The sequence below is a fragment of the Bos mutus genome, chromosome 7 (genome assembly GCF_027580195.1).
Source record: "Bos mutus isolate GX-2022 chromosome 7, NWIPB_WYAK_1.1, whole genome shotgun sequence".
Classification (NCBI taxonomy): Eukaryota; Metazoa; Chordata; class Mammalia; order Artiodactyla; family Bovidae; genus Bos; species Bos mutus.
In genome coordinates, this window is record NC_091623.1 from 56,303,216 (window position 1) to 56,324,910 (window position 21,695).

At 48.6% G+C, this 21,695-nt stretch overlaps 1 protein-coding gene across 3 annotated transcripts in view; it reads left to right on the forward strand.

The window, feature by feature from the left end:
- ARHGEF18 (Rho/Rac guanine nucleotide exchange factor 18) overlaps nucleotides 1-21,695 on the forward strand; it is a 100,599-nt gene that overhangs the window by 61,205 nt on the left and 17,699 nt on the right. For all 3 annotated transcript variants that reach the window (XM_070373714.1, XM_070373712.1, XM_070373713.1), the window contains 4 exons: nucleotides 17,366-17,504; nucleotides 19,286-19,398; nucleotides 19,557-19,697; nucleotides 21,360-21,610. In XM_070373714.1, coding sequence (XP_070229815.1) covers nucleotides 17,366-17,504; nucleotides 19,286-19,398; nucleotides 19,557-19,697; nucleotides 21,360-21,610 — 644 coding nt within the window. The remainder of the gene's footprint in view (nucleotides 1-17,365; nucleotides 17,505-19,285; nucleotides 19,399-19,556; nucleotides 19,698-21,359; nucleotides 21,611-21,695) is intronic.

The window sequence follows — 21,695 nt, forward strand, 5'->3', positions numbered from 1 at the left end:
CGCTAGTTGGGCCTGACACCAGAGAGTTGTAAGAACTTAAAAGCAAGTCTCAGATACCCATGACCTCTGACATTTCTGGGCATCCCAGCAGAAGCATCTGGCATCTGGCAAGTGTGGTCTCAGGCCTGGGGAGGAAGCAGAAGGATTGGCCAGGGCCATCCCCCAACTAGAGACAGCCGACCCGCCATCATGCCTCCGTCACCCAGAAGAGTGGGTCATCAAAGCTGCGGTTGTAAGCCCTAAAGCCAGCATGCATCCCTGGGAAGAAATGGTGTCACAGCAGCCTTATTTCCTCCTCTGGCAGGTGACGGTCTGGTCAGTCGACCAGGAAAGTGGGGTGGAACACCGGGCGATGGGAAGGTCAGATCTGCTTCTAGACAACATTCTTGGGGTAGAAGGAAGTACACGGAGACGTTAAGATGATTCTGAGCTAATCACCCTTTAGCCAGGCTTATAATAAGTTGGGTGAAAGTTCCCAAAGGGCATTAATTAGGAAGTTAATTCCCCTGGAGAAGGAAATGGCAACCCACTGCATTATTCTTGTCTGGAGAATCCCATGGATAGAGGAGCCTGGTGGCTGCAGTCCATAGGGTCACAGAGTCGGACGCAACTGAGTGACTGAGCACATGTGCTCACATTTGGTGAGTTAATTAGAGGGAGACCGCTCCTGGGTTCCATCCTCTGCTCTGTCCTGACCAGTCATTTACCATGTAATTTAGAAAGACACAGATGTGGAAGGTTTGCTTATCAAAGCTTTAGGGTGGCCCCCATCTCTGTGTCATCAGAGCCCCCAGGTCTCAGTGACTGAAGCCAGCAAGGTGGGCTTCAGGGCAAGGAATGTTTCAGTTTCCATGTCTGGGTCTCATGTGGCCTTTCCCACCCTGGGCACTGTGGACATTTGGGGCCGGATGGTTCTCTGTGGTTGGGGTGCCGAGCAGTATCCTTAGTAGTGACCTAGGATGTCAGGAGCACCCCCGACCCCCGATGATGATCTCGACTGTTTTCAGATGCTGCCAAATGTCCCCCAAATGCCAAATTACCCCAGGATGAGAACCATTGGTCTAAATTAGCAGCTAGGGAAATACAGGATGGAGAACGAGGACTGAATGACAGCCTGTGAGAAAACAGCCTGTGGATTTCAGTTGATGAAGCAGTGCTTCTGAGATGAACTCCCTTTGCCCGCTGTTCTGCACTACATGCAGCAGCCAGGGACCCTGAGGGCCATCGTTGCCATGTCTTGCCCCATCCAGTCCCCAGGCAGCTCTGCAAAGCAGTCTGTCCAGCTCTGGAGTCTCGTCCACTCCTTGGCTTCAGGTACTGTCGTCTGCCCAAGTCTCCATCCCTCTTCTGGACTGTCTCTTGAGGGCCCCATTCCTGCCTCTAGCTGTCACCTGAGACCTCCCAAGCAGCTTGGGCGACTCCCATCCTAGGTCAAAGTCACCACCTGTCCCCTCTCCCTGCCCTGAGTCTGCCCCTGCCCATCCCCCGTGTCAGCAGTCCTGGCACTCTCCACCCCTGGCTCCTTCCATTACTGCTCCCTGGTTGCATCAGCCGCTTCCAGAGGCAAATCTGATCTAGGACCCTCATGCATAAACTTTTCTGTAGCTTCAGTTTCAAGGAGAAAGTATAAACCCGAGGCACCTTTAAAGGCCCATGACAGTGTCCCTCCCCCCCTGCCCACTTTGTTTCTCCTTGTTTCTCTTCTTCATACCCCGAGCCCCCTGCGGTGGAAGCGTGGAGTCTTAACCACTGGTCCACCAGGGAAGCCCCAGCACTTCTTTTTAAAAGTCATAGACCTTCAATATTTAAAGTAGATAAATGCACTTTTATTTGCCTGCCATTTGGTATAGATCCAACAGCCTTTCCATTAATGGAAATTTGTCAGGTTTCCTGCTTGAAACCAAACCTATGGTAGAGACTCTCCTCTCTAATTTCCTTTTAATCAGAAATTTAAAGAAGACTCCAGCCATCCAAATGCTAAATCGTTTGAAATAATTTTAGATCTTTAAAGAAAATCTAAAAAAAAAAAAAAAGGATCATGTAGAAATTCCCTGGCGGTGCAGTAGCTGGGCCTCAGCACTTTCACCACCAGCTCCTGGGTTCAATCCTTGGTGGTGGAACTAGGATCCCATAAACCTCACAGCTTCAGCAAAAAAAAAAAAAAAAGATTGTGCAGAGTTCCCTACATTCAGCTTCCTCCTACATTCAGCTTCCTCCTAATATTAACCTTTTCTTTTTTTTTTTTAACTATAAAGGTCATATGGCCATCACAGGGAATTTGGAAAACAGAAAAATGAGGGGAAATACCCACAATCCCTTGCAACTGCGGCTAGCTGTCAGTCTGTTGTGTCCCCTCCCAGGGTTATCTTTCCTTACTCCCGTTTTCCTATTTTCCTGCAGTGTTGTTCTCGTCGGTACATTTATTTGGAGAAGCAGTTTACTGACACAGATCTGAAATCATAAAGCGTTTTCTAATCTCTGCCTTTGCAATTCTGTCCCCTTGACGCTTGCGTATGTTATTGAAATACATGGCTCTGACATCTGACTACAGGGAAATGATTAAAACGATACAAAGACCATGCCCTGTGCTGTGCTCAGTCATGTTCGACTCTTGCAACCCCATGGACTATAGCCCAGCAGGCTCCTCTGTCCATGGGATTCTCCAGGCAAGAATACTGGAATGGGTTGCCATTCCCCTCTCCAGGGGATCTTCCCAACCCAGGGATCGAGCCTGTGGCTCCTGCAATGGCAGGCGGATTCTTTACCTTCTGGGGTATATTCACTGTGATGACAGCTGTCAGCGTACCACCCAGGCAAACAGATATTGGGGCAGAGTCATTTGTGAATGATGACAAGAGTATTGGCTGGTTTTTAATTTTATCTTTAAAAAAAAAATTTTTTTTTTTAAGTTCATTCCTCTACTATAATTGAGGGATCAAATCCAGATAACAGTGACAGAGGTGACATTTTTGCATGAGCCCTTACCTGAGTTTCCTGAGGACCATTTCTTTTCAGCCAGCAATCTGTGCAGGTAAGGAGTTTGGACTGCATTTTTCTCCAGGAGCATAATATGCAGCTGCCTGGATTTAAGCCCAAGAATGTTCTGCTTTGTTCTTTTTTTTTTTCTTTAAGATGACTCACCAATAGCAGTTTGCTTTAGTTAGCTCTTATCTTTACAAAACAAGAATAATTTAGAGAAATTCCATCTTGACATTAGATATTAATTTAGAGATGTACCTTATTTATTGGTGGAATAATTAAGCCAGTGTTTCCCCCCCACCCCGCCCCCGCCAGAAAAAACTTTCAAGTTAAGGTTTATTAAGAATGTTAAGAACTGACTGTAGGCAGTACACCAGCTGCTTAATTAACATAATTAACATCTACTGACTGGGTACTAAAATCTAGCTGTGCCTGACTGCCCTACCCCAGCCTCTTTTTTTCCCAGCAATGTCAGAGTAATATTTTTCTACACATCATGTCCCTGTGAGGAAATGATGCTAAACTACTTGAGGGATAATGGGGACAGACTGGCCCACTTCTGCCAGAATAAAGGTCTCACGTGAATGTTTCCAGTTAGAGTATGTTTTACGCCACAAAGCATCCCTAACTCTCAGATGTCCTAGAAGGAAAAGGAGCTTTGAACAGTTTTCATGGAAGAGTGTGTTTTCTCCCCATGCACCCAAGTTTTTCCGTAGTGTGCCATCAAAATTTCCTAATCAGAGGTCACCTCACAATGTAGAAAGAGCCTCCTCCATCTCTCAGAATTCTGGGGCTGGAGGAGCCCAAGGGAAACAAGGTTCTGATCTTGGAAGGCTAGAGACAAGACCACCCACAGCCCCTCCCTCTCTTTCCCCTGACAAACTAGAGGCGGCCTGGCCCACCACCCCAATTTCAGATGGGTAGTGGGATTCCATCTGGTCTGCTTTCAGACACAGAGGTTTAAAACCTGCCAGGAGGAATTTCCCTGGTGAGCCAGTGGTTAGGACTCTGAGCATTCAATGCTGAGGGCCAGGGTTCAAACCGTGATCTGGAAACTAAGATCCCACATGCCACAAGCTGCACAGCATGGCCTAGATAGATAAATAAGTAAATAAATAAACCCATAACAAAGGCTGAGCGCCAAAGAATTGATGCCTTTGAACAGTGGAGCTGGAGAAAACTCTTGAGAGTTCCTTGGACAGCAAGGAGATCAAACCAGTCAATCCTAAAGGAAATCAACCCTGAATATTCATTGGAAGGACTGATGCTGAAGCTGAAGCTCCAATACTCTGGCCACCTGATTGGAAGAGCTGACTCATTGGAAAAGACGCTGATGCTGGGAAAGATTGAGGGCAGGAGGAGAAGTGGGCAACAGAGGATGAGATGGTTAGATAGCATCACTAACTCAATGGACGTGAATTTGAGCAAACTCCAGGAGATAGTGGAGGACAGGGAAGCCTGGTGTGCTGCAGTCCTTGGGTTTGCAGAGAGTCAGATATGACTCAGCAACTGACCAAACAACAACAAAAATAAATCAAACCTGCCAGGAAAGCCAGGTGGGCCAAGGGCAAGGGCAGAGTGTCTGCCCAGTTCCCAAGGGTGGGGCTGTCTCTGGGCCATGTGGGGGGGTGAGGCTGTCCTCATCAAGTCAGCTAGGGTAACAAGAGAGCCACAGAGACCCCAGGAGAAGTGTGCAAAGGTGACCACGTGTCTTTAAAGTGAAATAACCAAGAACAGGCTGGACAGGCTTGTACCTGACTACTGCAGGCCTCACCCTTGGATGTCTGCCTTTGACCTTCCCAGCAGGGCTGAGATCTGCCTGTGTAGCTGTGCCCTGAGCCCAAAGATGGCCAGTGATGTCACACAGAGATGAGTGACACCCACCCCTTACCCTCATGGGGGTCAAGGTTCAATGAGGCCTGAGTGATGCAGTGAAAGTGGGGGAGGGTAAAGAAACCACCAAAAGGCCTAGACCTTGAGGGTGGGAAGCAGGGCAGGGCAACCCAGAGGGACTCTGGCCTGGCCCCAAAGCTGGCGAAGCAAAGGGGCGCCTGGGCCAGGGTCCCCAAGGCCTCCGAGGGTGGACATGGTGGCAAGAGGTGAGGCCTAGGAAGGGCCCACATCCCAGAGAGTCTGTCTGATGCAGGCCAAGGACTCAGGACTGCATCCTGAAGCCATGGGGACTACTAGCCAGGTGCGTGGGAAGCCAAGCAGGCAGCAGGTGAGGAGGGACGGGGCTGGCAAGTCTGGGCGGGCAGCCTCTCGAGGTCACAGCCTTGGCCAAACGGCCAGGGCGTGTCTCACTGGTACAGAGGGAGGGCCCTACACAGAGGGGCAGGGGCTCCCGAAGAGCCCAGGGAGGGGCCCCAGGGACAATGGGGGAAAGAAAGGGTGTGTGCAGAGGGGGCCCCGCCTCTCCTGGGAAGTGTGTCAAGTCTGAGTTCCCTGGTTGGGGAGGCCACATACCCCCAGCTCACCAGAGTGCTTTTGGCTCAGTAGAGCTCTTTGAGCTGTTTTTCTTTTGGCTGCAAGTCTTGTGGGATCTTAGCTCCCCGACCAGGGATCGAGGCTGCAACCCCTGCATTGAAAACACAGGGTCTTTTTTTCCCCACAATCAGGAAGATTCCAGACTGTCTGCATTGTGATGGGGGGAACAGACTGTGGAAATGGGCCACGGGGGTTACCCAGCTGCTAATAAGGATCTATCCCAGGAGAATATCCGTTGCTGATCGGAAGTGTGTCATGCAGGTGTCCATCACAGCTTAATTTATAACCACAGGAAACATTACAACACAACATTAGAGGAGCATGTGTGCTCAATCTCTCAGTCAAGTCTGACTTCTTACGACCCCCATGGACTATAGCCCACCAGGCTCCTCTGTCCATGGGATTCTCCAGGACAATACTGGACAGTTCTTCAGGACAATTCTCCAGGAGAATACTGGAGTGGGTTGCCATTTCCTCCTCCAAGGGATCTTCCCCACCCAGGGATCAAACCCACATCTCTCATGACATCTCCTGTACTGGCAGGTGGATTCTTTACCACCGCGCCACCTGGGAAGCCTATTAGAGGAGTGGTCGTCTCCAATAAGTGATTTTACAGCCATTGCAGAAGACTTCATACAAAAGCCACAGTACAAGCTTTCCGCAGTGTGTTTCACAGGCTGACAGAATGTTTATGACACATCTTCAGCAGAAAGGCGGGATGCAAAATTGAGTTTGGCAAGAGCTCACCCCCATGTGAGGTCCAACTGTGGGAAAAGGTTGTTTTTGCAGATCAGAAATGGTTGATGGTGGATGACAGCATGACCTCCTCATTGAAATGAACAGAAATAAAGATGGAAAAGAATGTGCTGAAACAGGAGCGGTGGTTCCGTGTGGTTTGTGGAATCCTGGGCAGTTGCTATTAAGTGTTTAATAATTATGGGAAAGCGACAATTCCTCACCTGTTACCGTCACCTGTTGCATAGGGCAGCCCCCCAGGAGAACCTGCTTCCATACCCGCCCACAGGCCTGTCCTGCATGGACACCATCCTGCGCTTTCTTTCCTCCAAGCATCGCTCCCAACCTTCTACCCCTTCCTTTCCAGTCACAGCTGGGACCCCTTGGTGGGTCTGTCAACCTTCCAGGCATGCCCCACCGGGCCCTCGTGGGGGCCTGGGGCCCCCTGTGTGCCACCCTCTCTGGTACTTTTTAGAAAATCGTGTGGCTTCCTGGGTGCCACTTTGGGGCAGTGAACTCACTGGACTTGGCCATGGCCCAAGGTAAATGCCCAGGCAGGCCTGGCCGGCCAGTGGCTTAGCCCTCCTGGCTCTGGTTATCTCACTGACGTTGCTGTGACCTAAGGTGACCCAGCCTTGTGTGCCCCACGCTGGTGGTTTACTGAGGTGCTGGCAGGCACCTGGAACGCCCCCCTGGTTTTTCACCTGTGCTGCTGCTGCAGGTGGGAACTGCCCCACACCCCCCATCTTTGCTGGATCTCTTGGTATTTCCTCTATAGTAATTTCACCAAGACAGTTTTGTGTTAATTCATCTCTCTGTCTTTATTTACAAACAAAATCTGGGGCAACTTCTCTGCTGCGTGTCATCCGTGAATTTGATAAGCAAGGCTCCTATGGTCTCATCTCAGTCAAGGCCAAGGACAGAGCCCTTTGGCATTCTACTGGAGACCCTCTTTCTGTGTAAGATCAGTCCACTGCCAAGCCTGAGTGTTTGTGGACACCCAGTAAACTTTTTAAAATATTTATTTACTTGGCTGTACCGAGTCTTAGTTGCAGCACACAGGATCTTCATTGCAGCTTGTGGAACCTTTTTAGTTGTGGCATGCGGGCTCTTACTTGTAGTATGTGGGATCTTAGTTCTGTGGCCAGGAATTGAACCCGGGTGGTCCCCTGCATTGGAAGTGCAGAGTCTTAGTCACAGGACCAGCAGGGAAGTGTGGTCCCAGTAAATTTTAAAGTCCCTCAAGCTGTGCTCATGGGTTCTTAATCCCCCTGTGAATTTACAAGGATGTCACAAGGGACTCAGCCAGCACCTAACTTATACCCCAGGGGCCCGTATCCACTCTGTCTCCCCACTGTGCCCAGAACCGCCCAGGGACTAGCAGGCCATTTGCTGTAGCGACCATGAGCACCTTCTCTCTGTCTACTCTCCTCTAGTGCTGCAGAGCACACCTCTCGGAGTTGTCTTGATTTGTTCCAAGGAACAGGAAACCTAAGATTCTCAGCCCATTATGTCCCATGCTCACATCCCAGAAGGCTTTTTTTTTTTTTTTGCCACAGATTAACATAGAGTTTGTAAGATTAACTTCCTTCCTCTTTGCCAATCAGGATGGCTTTGCCCTTCTGTCATCTCTGTCCTCCCCAGCTCCCCCAGAGGTGCTCCACACAGGCTCAGCCAGCTGTGTCCATGTCCCACTTGAGCATCGTTCAGTCTAGGGACTTCACTTGGTGCCATCTGTGTCCCTGGGCTGTGCTGTGCCTGGCCCTGAGGAGCTGAGGTCAAGTACGCATGCCTAGTCCTGCCTTGAGCCTTGATGATCTTCGAAGTGTGTTGTTTCTGTTCCTTCGCAGTCCAGGGGCCATCTCACCTGCACGGAATGAAGACGGAAACCACAGTGAAGAAGTCTCATTTCTTTTGTGTGGACACACTCTGAGTCCCTTAATGGGATGTTAATAGTCATAAAATACACTAAAAACTTGTCATCTTAACCATCTTAAGGGCACAATTCAGTGGCTGAAAGTACTTTCACAACACAGTGTGACCATTCCCACCATTCATCTCCAGAACTTGAGTCTCGAAATACTGGAACTCCATCCCCATGAAACACTCACTCCCTGGCCCCTCGCCCCGCCCCCGCCTCACCGTCCACTTCCTGTCTCTGAGGATCTGACTCCTCCAGGGACCACCTGTGAGTGGGATCAGACCCTGTGTCCTTCTGTGTCTGGTTTCTCTCACTGAGCATCATGTCCCCAAGGCTTATCCACAGTGTGGCAGGGCTCAGCATCTCCTTCCTTTTTTTTTTTAAGACTAAAATAAAATCCCAGTGCTATGAATGGACCACATCTGTTAATCCATTCCTCCACCTATAGACACTTGGGTTGCTCCCGCCTCAGCATTACTGTGAATAACACCACTGCTGAACATGGGTATCCCTAAATAAATATTTTCAATTGCTTGTCTCCTCCCTCTGCCAAGAAGGGCCTGGCCCATTCTAGTCCTTTTTAAACATAACTCGGAGTGTCCACACACATATCTTTTCAAAAATTATTCTTTTGCTTTTAATAAGGCTCAGTTCTCCCTGAACTTAAAAAAAAAAAATTAACTATTTGTTTGGGATTAGTCTTCAATTTATAAAAAAAGTTACAAAAAAAGAAAGTACAGAGTTTGCATATATCTCCCACTCAGTTTCCCGATGCTCACATTCCTGCAGGACTTCTTCTTCTTTTTTTTTTTTTTGTCTGACTTTATTTGCATATTTACTTTAATGCCTTTATTTACATTTATAGAAATATAAATATTCCTAATATTTATTCATGGCTGTGCTGGGTCTTTATTGCTGCACTGAAGCTTTCTCTACTTGTGGCAAGCGGGGTTACTCTCCAGTTGTGGAGCGCAGGGGCTTCTCATTGCAGTGGCTTCTCTTATTGCAGAGCACGGGCTTCAGCAGTTGCAGCTCGCACACTCCAGAGGGCAGGCTCATTAACTGTGGCACCCAGACTCAGTTGCTCCAAGACATGTGGGATCTTCCCAGAGCAGGGATCGGATCCTCGTCCCCTGCATTGGCAGGTGGATTCCAGTCCACTGCAGGGAAGTCCGAGGTTGGCTCTTTTATCTCAGTACAATGCCTGTGAGATCCACCCTGACTGTTGTGTGTTGTATTCTGTCGTGTGGGTGGACCGAAGTTTGTCTAGCCTTTTACTCCATGAAGGACCCATGTATTGTTTCTAGTTTGGGCTTCAAAGAAGCAGTGAACAGTGGTGCATAGGTGTTTGTCTGGACTGAAGTTTTGCATTCTCTGAGATAAATACCTAGGAATGCAATTGTTTTGTTTTCTTTACAAACCGCCCAATTGTTTTCCAGAGCGACTGCACTCTCTACATTCTCACCAGCCATGTATGAGCAATCCAGTTTCTCCACATCCTCGCAAGCAATTAGCATCATCACTGTTTTTTTATTTTAACTATCCTGGTAGTGATGGTCCCTGGTGGTTTTGGTTTGCATTTGACGGTTGAGTGATGTTGAACATCATTTCATGTGCTTTTTTTACATCATCATTCAATATCTTCTTCGCTGAAATGTAGTCTTCATCTCTTCTGCTCATTTTTCTAAATGGGTTGTTTGTATTTTTACGATTGGATTTTGAGAGTCTGTTATATATTCTAGATGCTAGTCCTTCATCAGGCAGTTTGCAAATTTCTTCCCAAGCCTCTTTCCATCCTTTTAAGAGATCTTCCACAAGCAAACATTTTTAATCATGATGAAGACAGTTTAAAAAAATTTTTTTTCTTTTGTGGATCAGGCTGCTGGTGTCACAGCAAAGAACTCTTTACCATTTCAGCCCCAGTTCCTAAAGATTTTCTCCTATGTTAGTTCTGAATACTTCAATGGTTCTAAATCTGTGGTCCATTTTGAGTTTTTGTTTGTGAAAAACATGAAGTTTTTAGGTTGAAGTTCATGTTTATGCCCACAGACATGGCCATTTGTCCTTTCTATGTTTAACTTCCAGAATTATCCATAGAGAATATGGAATATTTTGTATGATTGTGATTTGCAAGCATATCACTTGATGGTATAACCCACATGTCCTGTACAGTATTTATGCAAAAAATATGGTATTTGCTACCATATTATCCTTTTGCTATACATGAGGGAGCTTTCAACATGGCTCTCTAAATCACTCAGTATTAAACATTAATTCTCAACTTGCAAATCTTCATTCCAGTACCAGTTAACTGTGGACGGTGACGTTATGGGTTATTTCTACTTTTATACTGTTTTGTGATGCTTAAGTCTTCTGCACACACAGTCAAGAAAATACCACTTTTTTTTTTTTTTTTTTTTATAGTGGTGTTTGCTGGTTTGACGTAATTGGGAGTAAGGGGGCTGTGTATTTTGTTAATTGGGTGATTTCAGATCCACAAAGAATGTTCTTTCTGGCTTACTCTTCTAAACCACAGTATGCCTTTTTTTTTTTTAGTTGTTTTCCTTGTCCTTTGAGGCAGGGGGTTAAGATTTGGGGCTTGGCTGTTGGTTTTGTTTTTTGGGGTTGTTGTTTTTTTTTTTGCCTCCTATATTTTTTCTTTTTCTTTTTTATGCCACCTCGGTTGTATAACATACAATGAAGCAAGGCAGAGAAATCAATGAGTTGTCTCAGCATCGATTCAGTCTGTTCTCAGGCAGCCGCCAAGCCTGGAGCTGTGAACTGAAAACTCCACTTGGCATCAGATTTTCTTAATTGTCTCTGGAACACTCTCCCTGCAGCCTGTGCTTGCTAGAACTCTCTAGAGACAGGCGGCACTCACAGCCTGGGAGAGAAGTTTTCGCAAACACAAAGAATGGAGGTGGTGGGAGGAGGACCCAGGACCTCACCCAAATGGGAGAAATGGGGGAGCTGTTCTGAAGCCAAGCCTCCAAAACTGCTGGGCGGCTGGGGAAGTCTGGTCCTGCCTAAAGATGCCGCCAGTCTGATCCACTTGCTTGGCCTGCAGTAGAAAACTGCAGGAACGTGGTACCCTGGCCCAGCTGCCTCCCAGAGATGTTTCCAGTTGGTTTCCTATAGAGTGACAGGAGGAGTCTGCCATTTAGAATATTAAAAAAATTTTTAAAGTCTAGTTGATTTGCAATGTTGTGTTAGTTTCAGGTGTACTGCAAAATGATTCAGTAATACCAGGTGGATCAGTGGTAAAGAATCCACCCGCCAGTGCAGGAGACTTGGGTTCGATCTCCGGGCTGGAAAGATCCCCTGGAGAAGGAAATGGCCACCCACTCCAGTATTCTTGCCCAGGAAATCCCATGGACAGAGGAGCCTGGTGGGCTACAGTCATGTCATGGGGTTGCAAAACAGTCAGACACGATTTAGCAACCGAACAACAATACATGTATATCTATTCTTTTTCAGATTCGTTTCCATTATTGGTTATTATAAGATATTGAATATAGGTCCCCATGCTACACAGCAGGGGGGTATATGGTTGTTGGTATAACAACAGGGGGTATATCCTTGTTGGTTAGAATTTAAAATTCTTATTTGGAAGTCAGTGTTTCTGGAAACCAGTGTGGGTCTAGATTATAGAAGGACAGTTTAAGTCCAATTAAGATGGTCACTTGATGGGTTTCCTTGAAAATTAATTTTCAACAGGTCTGTAACTATTAAGTCATATTCATAGACTTTTCTTGTGGGTCCTTAACGATTCCCCCGGGGGTTGATGGGGTCCTGCTGGTGTATCAGGGGATTTATAGATGGCAGCTCACTCGGGAGCCTAAGTGGGATAGAAATTAGCCCCTGTTCACCTGAACTGCACAGCGTGGGGTCTGTCACCCAAGTAACATCTCAAGGTGGGATCACTTCAGCTCTCACACCAGCTTCGTCACCTGATTTGCTCAGAGACCACTCTTTAAGAAACCAAGACAAGACGGGTTTTTGTTTTTGTGGTTTTAGCAGCAAGGACGTTTTTAAAAGTGATTACGTTATTTGCTTTTATTCATTGAAGAACATTAGGAGGGATATGATTCATAACCCAGGGTGTGTGGGTGCTAAGTTGCTTCTGCAACCTGGTGGACTGTGTAGCCCTCCAGGCTCCCCTGTCCATGGGATTCTCCAGGCAAGAATACTGGAGTGGGTTGCCATGCCCTCCTCCAAGGCAACTTCCCAACCCAGGGATCAAACCCTTGTCTGTTGTGTCTCCTGCATTTGCAGGCAGAATCTTTACCGTCTGAGCCACCAGGCTTAGGATATATACCTGTATTATATGACCAGTCTGTCTGAGGCTCTCCCACACGGAAGCCCAACCCAGGGTAGCATCTTTTTTTATTATTATTATTATTGATTTTCTTTGGAGTACAGTTGCTTTACGATGTTGTGTCAGTTTCTGCTGTACTGCACAGTGACTCAGCCGTATGTTTACATATATCCCCTCTTTTTTGGATTTCCTCCCCATTTAGGTAACCACAGAGCACTGAGTAGAGTTCCTTGTATGGTAGGTTCTCATCAGTTAGCGATTTTATACCTACTATCAGTAGAGTGTGTATATGTTAATCCAAAGCTTCCAGCTCACCCGCTTCACCCCTTTCCCCTTTGATATCCATCCATTTGTTCTCTATGTCTGTGTCTATTTCTGCTTTGCAAATAAGATCATCTACACTATTTTTCTAGATTCCAGGTTTGAAAAAAAAAAAAATCCTGAGAACGGACTGCTGTCTGTGTTTGTGGCTGAGAACAGGGTGTGTTTTTTCCTCCGGGCCAAGAACTTTTTCCATTTTTACCATTCACTTCTCTTTGTTGTCCCTCCCTCTCCTCTGGGTCCCCTCCACGGTGGACGGGTGGCCACAGTGGGCCAGGAGCACACCGGTCGATGGCACCTCTCAGCGGCAGGCAGAGGGTGCTAATTAAGCTCCCGGGTGGCTCCCATGGCAGTGCAGACAGCACCACCCAGATCCCAGCGCCCAGCCACTGCTCACCTGCCCCACCGTAGCTGTGCTGGTGTAGGAGAACACGATGGCAGGACAAATACAGATTCCTGGCTGTCTCAGAGTCAGGGACAGCAAGATTCACTCACAGTGGGTGTCAAGCCTACAGATCCCTTGGCTCCCTCTCCTCCTGCAGAAAGATGGCCCTTCCTCTCAGTTTACCCATTAACCATGATGCAATGCACATATCATACAATCCACCAATTTCAGTGTGCGGTGCAGTGGCTTTTAATGTTCTCAGAGTCACTGCAATCCATTTTATTGATTTAAAAAATGTTTTAATTAAAAACTGTTTCTTTGGCCACACCACGTGGCTTTCAGGATCTTAGTTCCCCAACCAGAGATCGAACCCCAGGTCCAGGACAGTGAAAGCGCCAATTCCTAACCACTGGACCATCAGGGAATTTCCCCCTTCTCATTTTTTTTTGTGAAGTCAAGTTTAGACCCCCCAGAAGAAACCCCATACCCATGAGCTGTCACCCTCCAATCTCCCCCAGTCCTGTTGTTGTGCTTAGGCGCTTCAGTCCTGTCCAGCTCTTTTTAATCCTATGGACTTGAGCCCACCAGGCTCCTCTGTCTGTGGGATTTTCTAGGCAAGGATAGTGCAGTGGGTTGCCATGCCCTCCTCCAGGGGTTCTTCCCAACTCAGGGATAGAGCCCAGGTCTCCCACACTGCATGCAGAATCTTTACCGTCTGAGCAACCAGGGAAGCCCCCAGTCCTAGGCACCTGTTAATCTGCTTTCTGCCTTTGTAGATGGACTTATCCTGCATGTTTCCTAGAGACGGGATCCTGCACTGAGAGATCTTATGTGCCTGACCTCTTTCACTCAGCAGGGTTTTTCCCAGGTCCATCCTCATAGGAGCATGTTTCAACCTTTCGTTCCTTCTTTGGCTGAGTACCTCGTATTCCACTGTATGGACGAACGACATTATTCTTGGATTCCGTGTTTGCAGATTCACCTGCTGGCTAAAATGTGTCTGTAACCCTCGAATCAGTACTTGTGCGGTGTTCACAGTCACGTGCAGAGATAGTTGAAGTGAAAAATGTGAGTCACTTAGGAGTTCCCTGGTAATCCGGTGACTAAGGCTCCAGCCTTACCATTTTGAAGAGTACAATCCAGTGGCATTAAGTACATTCACAGTGTCAGGCAACCATCACCACCATCCATCTCCAAAACTCTCTTCATTTTCCCCAATTGAAACTGTCCATGTTAAGCAAAACTTCTCATTCCCCTCCCCTACCCCGGGAACCCACCTCAGCCCATCCTGCATTCTGTCTCTGGGAGTCTGACTCCTCTTGGGACCTCCTAGAAGAGGAATCCGACCATCTTTGTCCTTTGGTGTCTGACTTACTTCACTGAGCATCGTGTCCTCACATTTTGTCCACGTTGCAGCAAGTGTCAGAATTTCATTCCTTTTTCTAGCTGAGTAAAATCCTGTAAAACAGTGATTTCTTGGTGCCTACTTTGTGAGAGACCCTTTCTCCCTCCTACCAAGGAGACAGACAATAATGAGAGTAAATGAGTAAATCATGGCATACGTTGTCAGGGCCAACTCAGCATTGTGTTACCTGGAATTTTGTCCCTTCTCCCCTTCTGAGAGTCCAGGGGTACCTGGGATCCCTAAGCAAGACCAAGACGGAAGAACCTCAAAGTGTCTTCCCAACACCCCAAGGAGGCTCTGATTATACTTACTGTAGATTTAGTGTTATCCATCATTTTCTAAAAATTCTCTGGAAGCGGTGATTCTTTGAGGGCGTTCCTGGTTACCTTTTCTTCTGTGGGCTGTTCGATTACAGCAGAATCCATCCAACATCAGGCAGGACCTTGGGTCACAGGAACAGCCTACCAGCCACACCAGGACACTGGGCAAAGGCTTTGTCTCTGCGTTCGTCCCGTTTGTACATCCAGATAGATCATAATTGCCAAGGTGGAGTTCACTGGGTGTAGAAATGCTGGGAAGCACTTGCCAGGGACCATGGAGGCCTCGGTTTATGATTTTCACCTTTGCCAAACAGGTGTTGGTATATGGGCGACAGCTTCGTCACCTGTGTCTACCACGATAACAGGCACCATTAGCCATTTACGATCTCCATGTCAGGACGTCTGAAATCACTGAGCACGTGGCACCACCCAGTCTCCGTGCTACTCAGAACCAGAATCCCAACTACTTTCCTCGAGTGACATAGAGAAACCAGGGGACGGGGAAGGGATGCGTTGGGGACCCAGGAGCCAGATCTGGAATGCCAGTGGTCAGATTTCTTTTAAAGGCTGCTGTTTGTCTTAGAGCAAAGCTTTTAAATGTGGCTTTCAAAATTAGCCAAGCAGCCCATCCCAAGTAGGCTTGACTTACATGGTGGATTTGCCAAAAAAGAGGCAGCAAAAAATCAGCCTAATTAATGACAGCCTGGCTTTCTAAGAGCTGCAGTTTTCCATCAGTGAGGGAGGGATCAGTGGGCACCGTGCATCTAAATGTTCAGCACTTTTTTTTCCCCTGTACATATTTTTATTTTTGGCTGTGCTGGGTCTTGGTTGCTGCTCAGGCTTTTATCTAGTTGCAGCGAGGGAGGCTACTCTCCAGTTTCGGTGCACCAGCTTCTCACTGTGGTGGCTTCTCTTGTCCCGGAGCACAGGCTCTAGGCACGCACGCTTTGGTAGTTACAGCACATGGGCTCAGTACTTGTGGCTTGCAGGCCCTAGAGCGGTGGCTCAGTGGTTGTGTTGCACAGGGTTAGTTGCCCCCATCACATGTGGGATCTTTCTGGACCAGAGATTGAACCCTTGTCCCCTGCATTGGCAGGTGGATTCTTAACCACTGGACTACCAGAGAAGTCCTTCAATACATATTTTTAAATTAAAAAAGGCAAAAATTACATTTGCACTTTTAAAACATTAATTCTAGCATCACATTTTTAAAAAATAATTTGAAATTATTTTACTTTCAAATTTCTCTTGGTCTCTTACTTGTGTTCAACATCCTTTCCGCTCGACATCCAGTCTGTTGCTACATTTCTGGTTTTGTTGTTTTTGTTTTTTATTGTGTGTGTGTGTGTATTGTGTTTGGGGGGTGTGTGTCCAAAATCCAGTATAATCATGACTTCAAGTATAGTTATAATAGATCAGTACTCGCCCATAGATTGTGACCTTAAAGTAACATGCAAGGCACTGCTAGTAACAAGTGTGAAAAAATTATAGATTTGAATCAGGTCGTCTTGTGAGTATATCATGGGCTTTCATTTATCAAATATAAATGGCATTGGGCTTCTTAATTATCAGTGTCCTTATTTATCAAGGTGAAGATAAGAGTGCCTAGTTTCACACTTACTGAGAGGATTGAATGAATTCACATGTGAGTAGAACACATTCAAGTTTATGATCTGTGGCAGGGTTGAGGGGGATAAGTTGCTATCAACAGTAACATGCCAACTCTGAAATTAACGAGCTGATGAGCACAGACAGCCCTGCTGGGCCCCTGTTGTGTGTTCGGTTGGTTTCCGATCACCTTCTACTATAGGATCAGAGCCTCAGGTTCTGTTAGCAATTACGAGCATCAGAGACCCAGTGGTCTCCACATCTCAGAATCACCCTGACAGCTGGTCTCAGATTAATTACAATCGCGTGTGTGATGTCGGTACGAGGTCCTTAGTCTGTGATCCTAAGATTCTCTGTGGCGGATATAAGCTGATCCTTACTATCTGCCCCCTCTCCCCACCAAGACAGAAAGGGTCTGGAGTGGGGGAGTTGCCGTTTTGTTGGTGTTTTACCCAAGGAGAAAATCCTATGCGATTTCCACACTGAACGGTCACAGTGGGGACCCACTTCCTGCCCTCCAGACCCACGGCTTCAGCCAATACAGTAAGAGAACCAGCTTGCCATTTCTAGAAGGATTCCCCCCCCCCCTGCTCCAGGGTATAAAAACAGCACAGAGCAGCCGAGTCTCAGTGCCCAGAGCGTGACCATGGGGAACGGGCATTCCAAGAGCGGCGACAGGGAGGGCGCGCCCCGCAGCCGCCCTGAGCTCTCCTTCTACGGCTCTCTCCCCAGGAAGTGGAGCGAGAGCATCTTCCTGGACAACGAGCTGCTGACCTCCAAGATCCTTTCGGCGCTGCGCCCCAGTCGGAGCAGGGCCTCCCGACGGGCCACCTGCGCTACCCCGCCCACTTCCTCAGCACCCACTCTGTCTTTGCCTCCGTTGCAGCATCCCTGAAGGAGCACCCGAGGGCCACCCTCCTGTCTGATGGCAGCCCACGCCCGACCAGGAATGTCGGCATGACGGTCTCGCAGAAGGGGGGTCCACAGCCAGCACCCAGCCCAGCGGGAACCGGGACAAGACTCGGGTGAGTGGGTTACCCCCTTTGCCACCAGGAGCTGGCGAAGGGAGGAAGCGGGTAGGTGGGGAGGCTTCCTCAGGGACCCCTCGGACAGCCTCTCCGGAAGGAGACCCTCGGCAGGACCACACCACCAAAAGGCAAGGTTCCCATTAACACCTGCCTGGGAGATTCACTTCTCTTCCTTTTTCAAAAACAGTGTGTTCCGCACTGTTATATTTTAAATGGATAACCAACAAAGACCTACGCTATAGCACAGGGAGCTCTGCTCAGTGTCATGTGGCAACCTGGATAGGAGAGGGGTCTGGGGGAGAATGGATACATGTATATGTATGACTGAGTCCCTTCAGTGTTCACCTGAAACCATCATGACATTGTTAATCAGCTATACCCCAATATAAAATAAAAAGTTCAAAAGGGAAGGGAAAAAAAAGGTGTGTTCTGGGGTCCCCAGTCACTTGGAGCCAGTTTGCCTCCCGCTCTTGAAGAACCCTTGGACAGGGCTCCTTTCCGTCCTGCAGACCAGGCAGGAAGCCTGCTGGGGTCGCTGTGGAGTCTGTATCGTATTATTTATGCTTTAGGCTGGTTTTCCTAGGGCTTCCAGGTGGTTCTCGAAGTGCTGCATTCAGCAGCGTTCAAGTAGAAAACCTCATGTTAAAAAAAAATGTCTCTGCATGAGTCGGTGGGACAAGAAGCTGATCTTCTTTTCCCCTAGAAAGGATTCTCCCTTTAATCTGGACTGGGAATGAAGCTGTGTCCACCCTGCTCTGGCTGGAAAGAATTCTGGGGATTCCAGAGGGCACCAGTGGCTAGGAAAGGAAGCATTTAATGAATACACCTGTAGAGTGTACTTGGGTGGCTTCCCTGATGCTCAGATGGTAGAGAATCTGCCTATAATGCAGGAGACTGGAGTTTGATTCCTGGATCGGGAAGATCCCCTGGAGAAGGGAATGGCAACCCACTTCAGCATTCTTGCCTGGAGAATCCCATGGACAGAAGAGCCTGGCGGCTACAGTCCAGGGGGTTTCAAAGAGTTAGACACGGCTGAGTGACTAACGCTTTAACTCACTTTTTCATAGAATGTACTTGAACATTAAATTAGTTTTGGTGGCAGATACAGAGAGCAAACTAATGTTGCCAGTGGGGAGAGGCAAGATAGGGGCAAGGACTTAAGAGGCACAAACTACTACGTACAGAATAGATGAGCTACAGGGATGTATTGTATAGCACAGGAGATATAGCCAATATTTTATAATAACTATAAACGGAATATAAAAGTTGAGTCAAAAAAATTCTGATTCACTTTGTTATATACCCATAACTTACGTAATATTGTAGATCAACCATACTCCCTACCCTCCACCAAAAAAAAAGTTAGTTTGATGGAAGAGCTCGTCATGTCACATTCACAGGTAGTCTCCTAATTTTCAAAAATGATCTGTGACAAGGACTTCCCTGGTGGTCCAGTGGTTAAGACTGGGCACTTCCATGGCAGGGGGTGCAGGTTCAGTCCTGGTCAGGGAACTAAGATCCCACAAACCACGCAGCACAGCCAGAAAAAGAAAGGAAAAAAAAAGGTTTATGACAGAGTTAAGCCTTATATTGACATCCAGAAAGTTCTCAAATAGTGTCTAATCAAATCAAGTAACAACCTGGTTTGCTCTTAATCAAATCAAGTAATAACCTGGTTTGCTCTTATAGACTGTGTGTGTGTGTGTATGAGTGTGTGTGTGTGTGTGTGTGTGTGCGCTTAATTCAAGTTCTTTAAAGTTGTTTTTATGTCTGTTTAGACCACTCACAGGAGAGATGGATGAAACTGATACACTGTTTCCGAAGCTCAAGCAGGTGGCCGATGACTCGCTTTTTCTTACATCTTCCAGCACTGAGCCCATCTTTATAGAAGGTACCATCACCGCGATCCTTCCCCGGGTGTCACGTGGGCTCCAGTCTCTGGGAGGCATCGAGACCCATGTGCAGGCATCCAGGGGACGAGGGCGGGGGGTAGCCCCTGAGCCAGCCAGGCCCCAGCCGCCGAGCAGCAGCCTCCTGTCCTTCCCTCAGACCCCTACACTGCCTCGCTGAGAGGTGAGGTCGAAGCGGACACCCACGAGTTCGAGGCTGAGTCCTGGAGCCTCTCTGTGGACCCCGAGTATGTGAAGAAACAGAAGAGGGAGGTGGTGAAAAGGCAGGATGTGCTTTATGGTAAGGAGGCCTGCGCGCCTTCTCTTTCTTCTTTTCTCGTTTTTTTTTTTTAATTGATTCCACTGGGGAGCCGGGGCTCCACTGTCGATCCTTCCTGAGACCACGTGGCACCCTACACTTGCTCCCCTCATCCCAGGGCAACTGGGCCTTCCGGGCCAGGGATGGGGCGGCCGGGCAAGACTTTCTGAGAATCAGTCCCCGGGGAGGGGAATGGCCCAATGCCCAGTCCTTAGTCATCCCCACCTTGCTGGTGACCCCGAGGGAGAAGACCACCCAGGCCCATCCCAGCCGTCCCCAGTCAGATGACCGCAAACAGGCCCGGACAGAGCCGCAATGGGGGCTCTGAAGGCGGGTCTGTCCATCTGAATGTGACCATAACACCGGCTCCCAGGTGGGCACCTCTTCCCAGTAACCGTCAGAGAGCTAGCTGTGAGCAGCCACTCTCCTGAGACCGGATATCATGGTCACCATGGAAACCATAGCTCCCAGACACTGCCCAAACCTGGGCTGGTGCTCCCGGCAGGTCCCTCCAGGCCCCCCTCCCTGCAGCTCAGTGGTGACCACTCACCAGTGGACACTCAACTCCTTCCGCGTTTTACACACTCAGCTCCCTGCCAGGGCCAGAGCAAGTAGGGGTGTGGGCAAGGAGGAGAGCCCGGGCCAGCCAGGGGTCCTGCAGACAGGGCCGGTGGGGGCAGCAGTCCACCGCTTCCATCTGGACAGCGCTTCGCCTCGCTGTCTCCACAGCTGGACAAGCACAGAGTCCTTCCAGCCCCATGGCTGGCAGCCCTGGAACGGGCCGATGCTATTAAGCTTTCCCTTAAACTTTTTATTTTAAATTGGAGTATAACTGATTAACGGGCTTTTCTGATGGCTCAGTGGTTAAGAATCTGCCTGCCAAGCAGGAGACGTGGGTGTGATCCCTGGGTTGGAACGATCCCCTGGAGAAGGATATGGCTGACTACCCACTCCAGTATTCTTGCCTGGGAAATCCCATGGACAGAGGAGCAGAGCCTGGCAGGCTACAGTCCATGGGGTCACAAGAGAGACACAGCGTAGTGACTAAACAACAGCAATAGCCAGTGAACAACATGGTGATAGTTTCAGGTGGACAGCATCAGGAATCAGCCGTGCGCATACATGTATCCTCTTGACTTCTGTTTCATCTCTGACAGCTTCAAGACCTTAAGTTAAACAACAGAAAAACTTCATCACAAAATCTAATCTTTATTTGCTTTTAACATGAATTAAAAATCCTCCCTTGAGCTTCACTTTTCCTATCAGTTACAGTCTGGGGCGAGTCTCTGACACAGCACCAGCGTGTGAGTTTCACATCCCAGGGAGGGATGTCCATCAGAACAGTCTTGTTTCAAGCAGCCTGAAAACGTCTTCAGTTGACATTAGACAGAAAACCCTCCTGTGAAGTTGAGGTCTCGGCATACATCCAGTCCTCCCTTTCCTGGTGTGTGTCCACCTCCTTAAGCTGGGCCCTGGGCAGTGCTGGGCCAGGGAGGACGGGAGGCCTGGCCCCTGGGAGGTCAGACGACTATGATGAGGGCTTCGAGGAAAGCTGAGAGGCCAGACTGGCCCATAGTGAGACGAGGGAGGGCCCAGCCGGGGTGTCGACCTGTGCCGCTAATTCCCACATCCCCGCCCCCTCAGAGCTGATGCAGACGGAGGCCCACCATGTGCGGACGCTCAAGATCATGCTCAAGGTCTACTCCCGGGCCCTGCGGGAGGAGCTGCAATTCAGCCCCAAGGCCGTCAGCCGCCTGTTCCCAGGCGCGGACGACCTGCTGGAGGTGCACAGCCACTTCCTGTGTCGGCTGAAGGAGCGCCGCCTGGAGTCGCTGGAGGAGGGCAGTGCCCACAACTACATCATCCGGAAGATCGGGGACCTCCTGCTTCAGCAGGTGGGTATGGCCAGACCCACCCCCACCCCACTTTGTCCTTCTGTGTTCTGAGATCCCAGCCCCCGAGGACAGTGGTCCTGGCCTC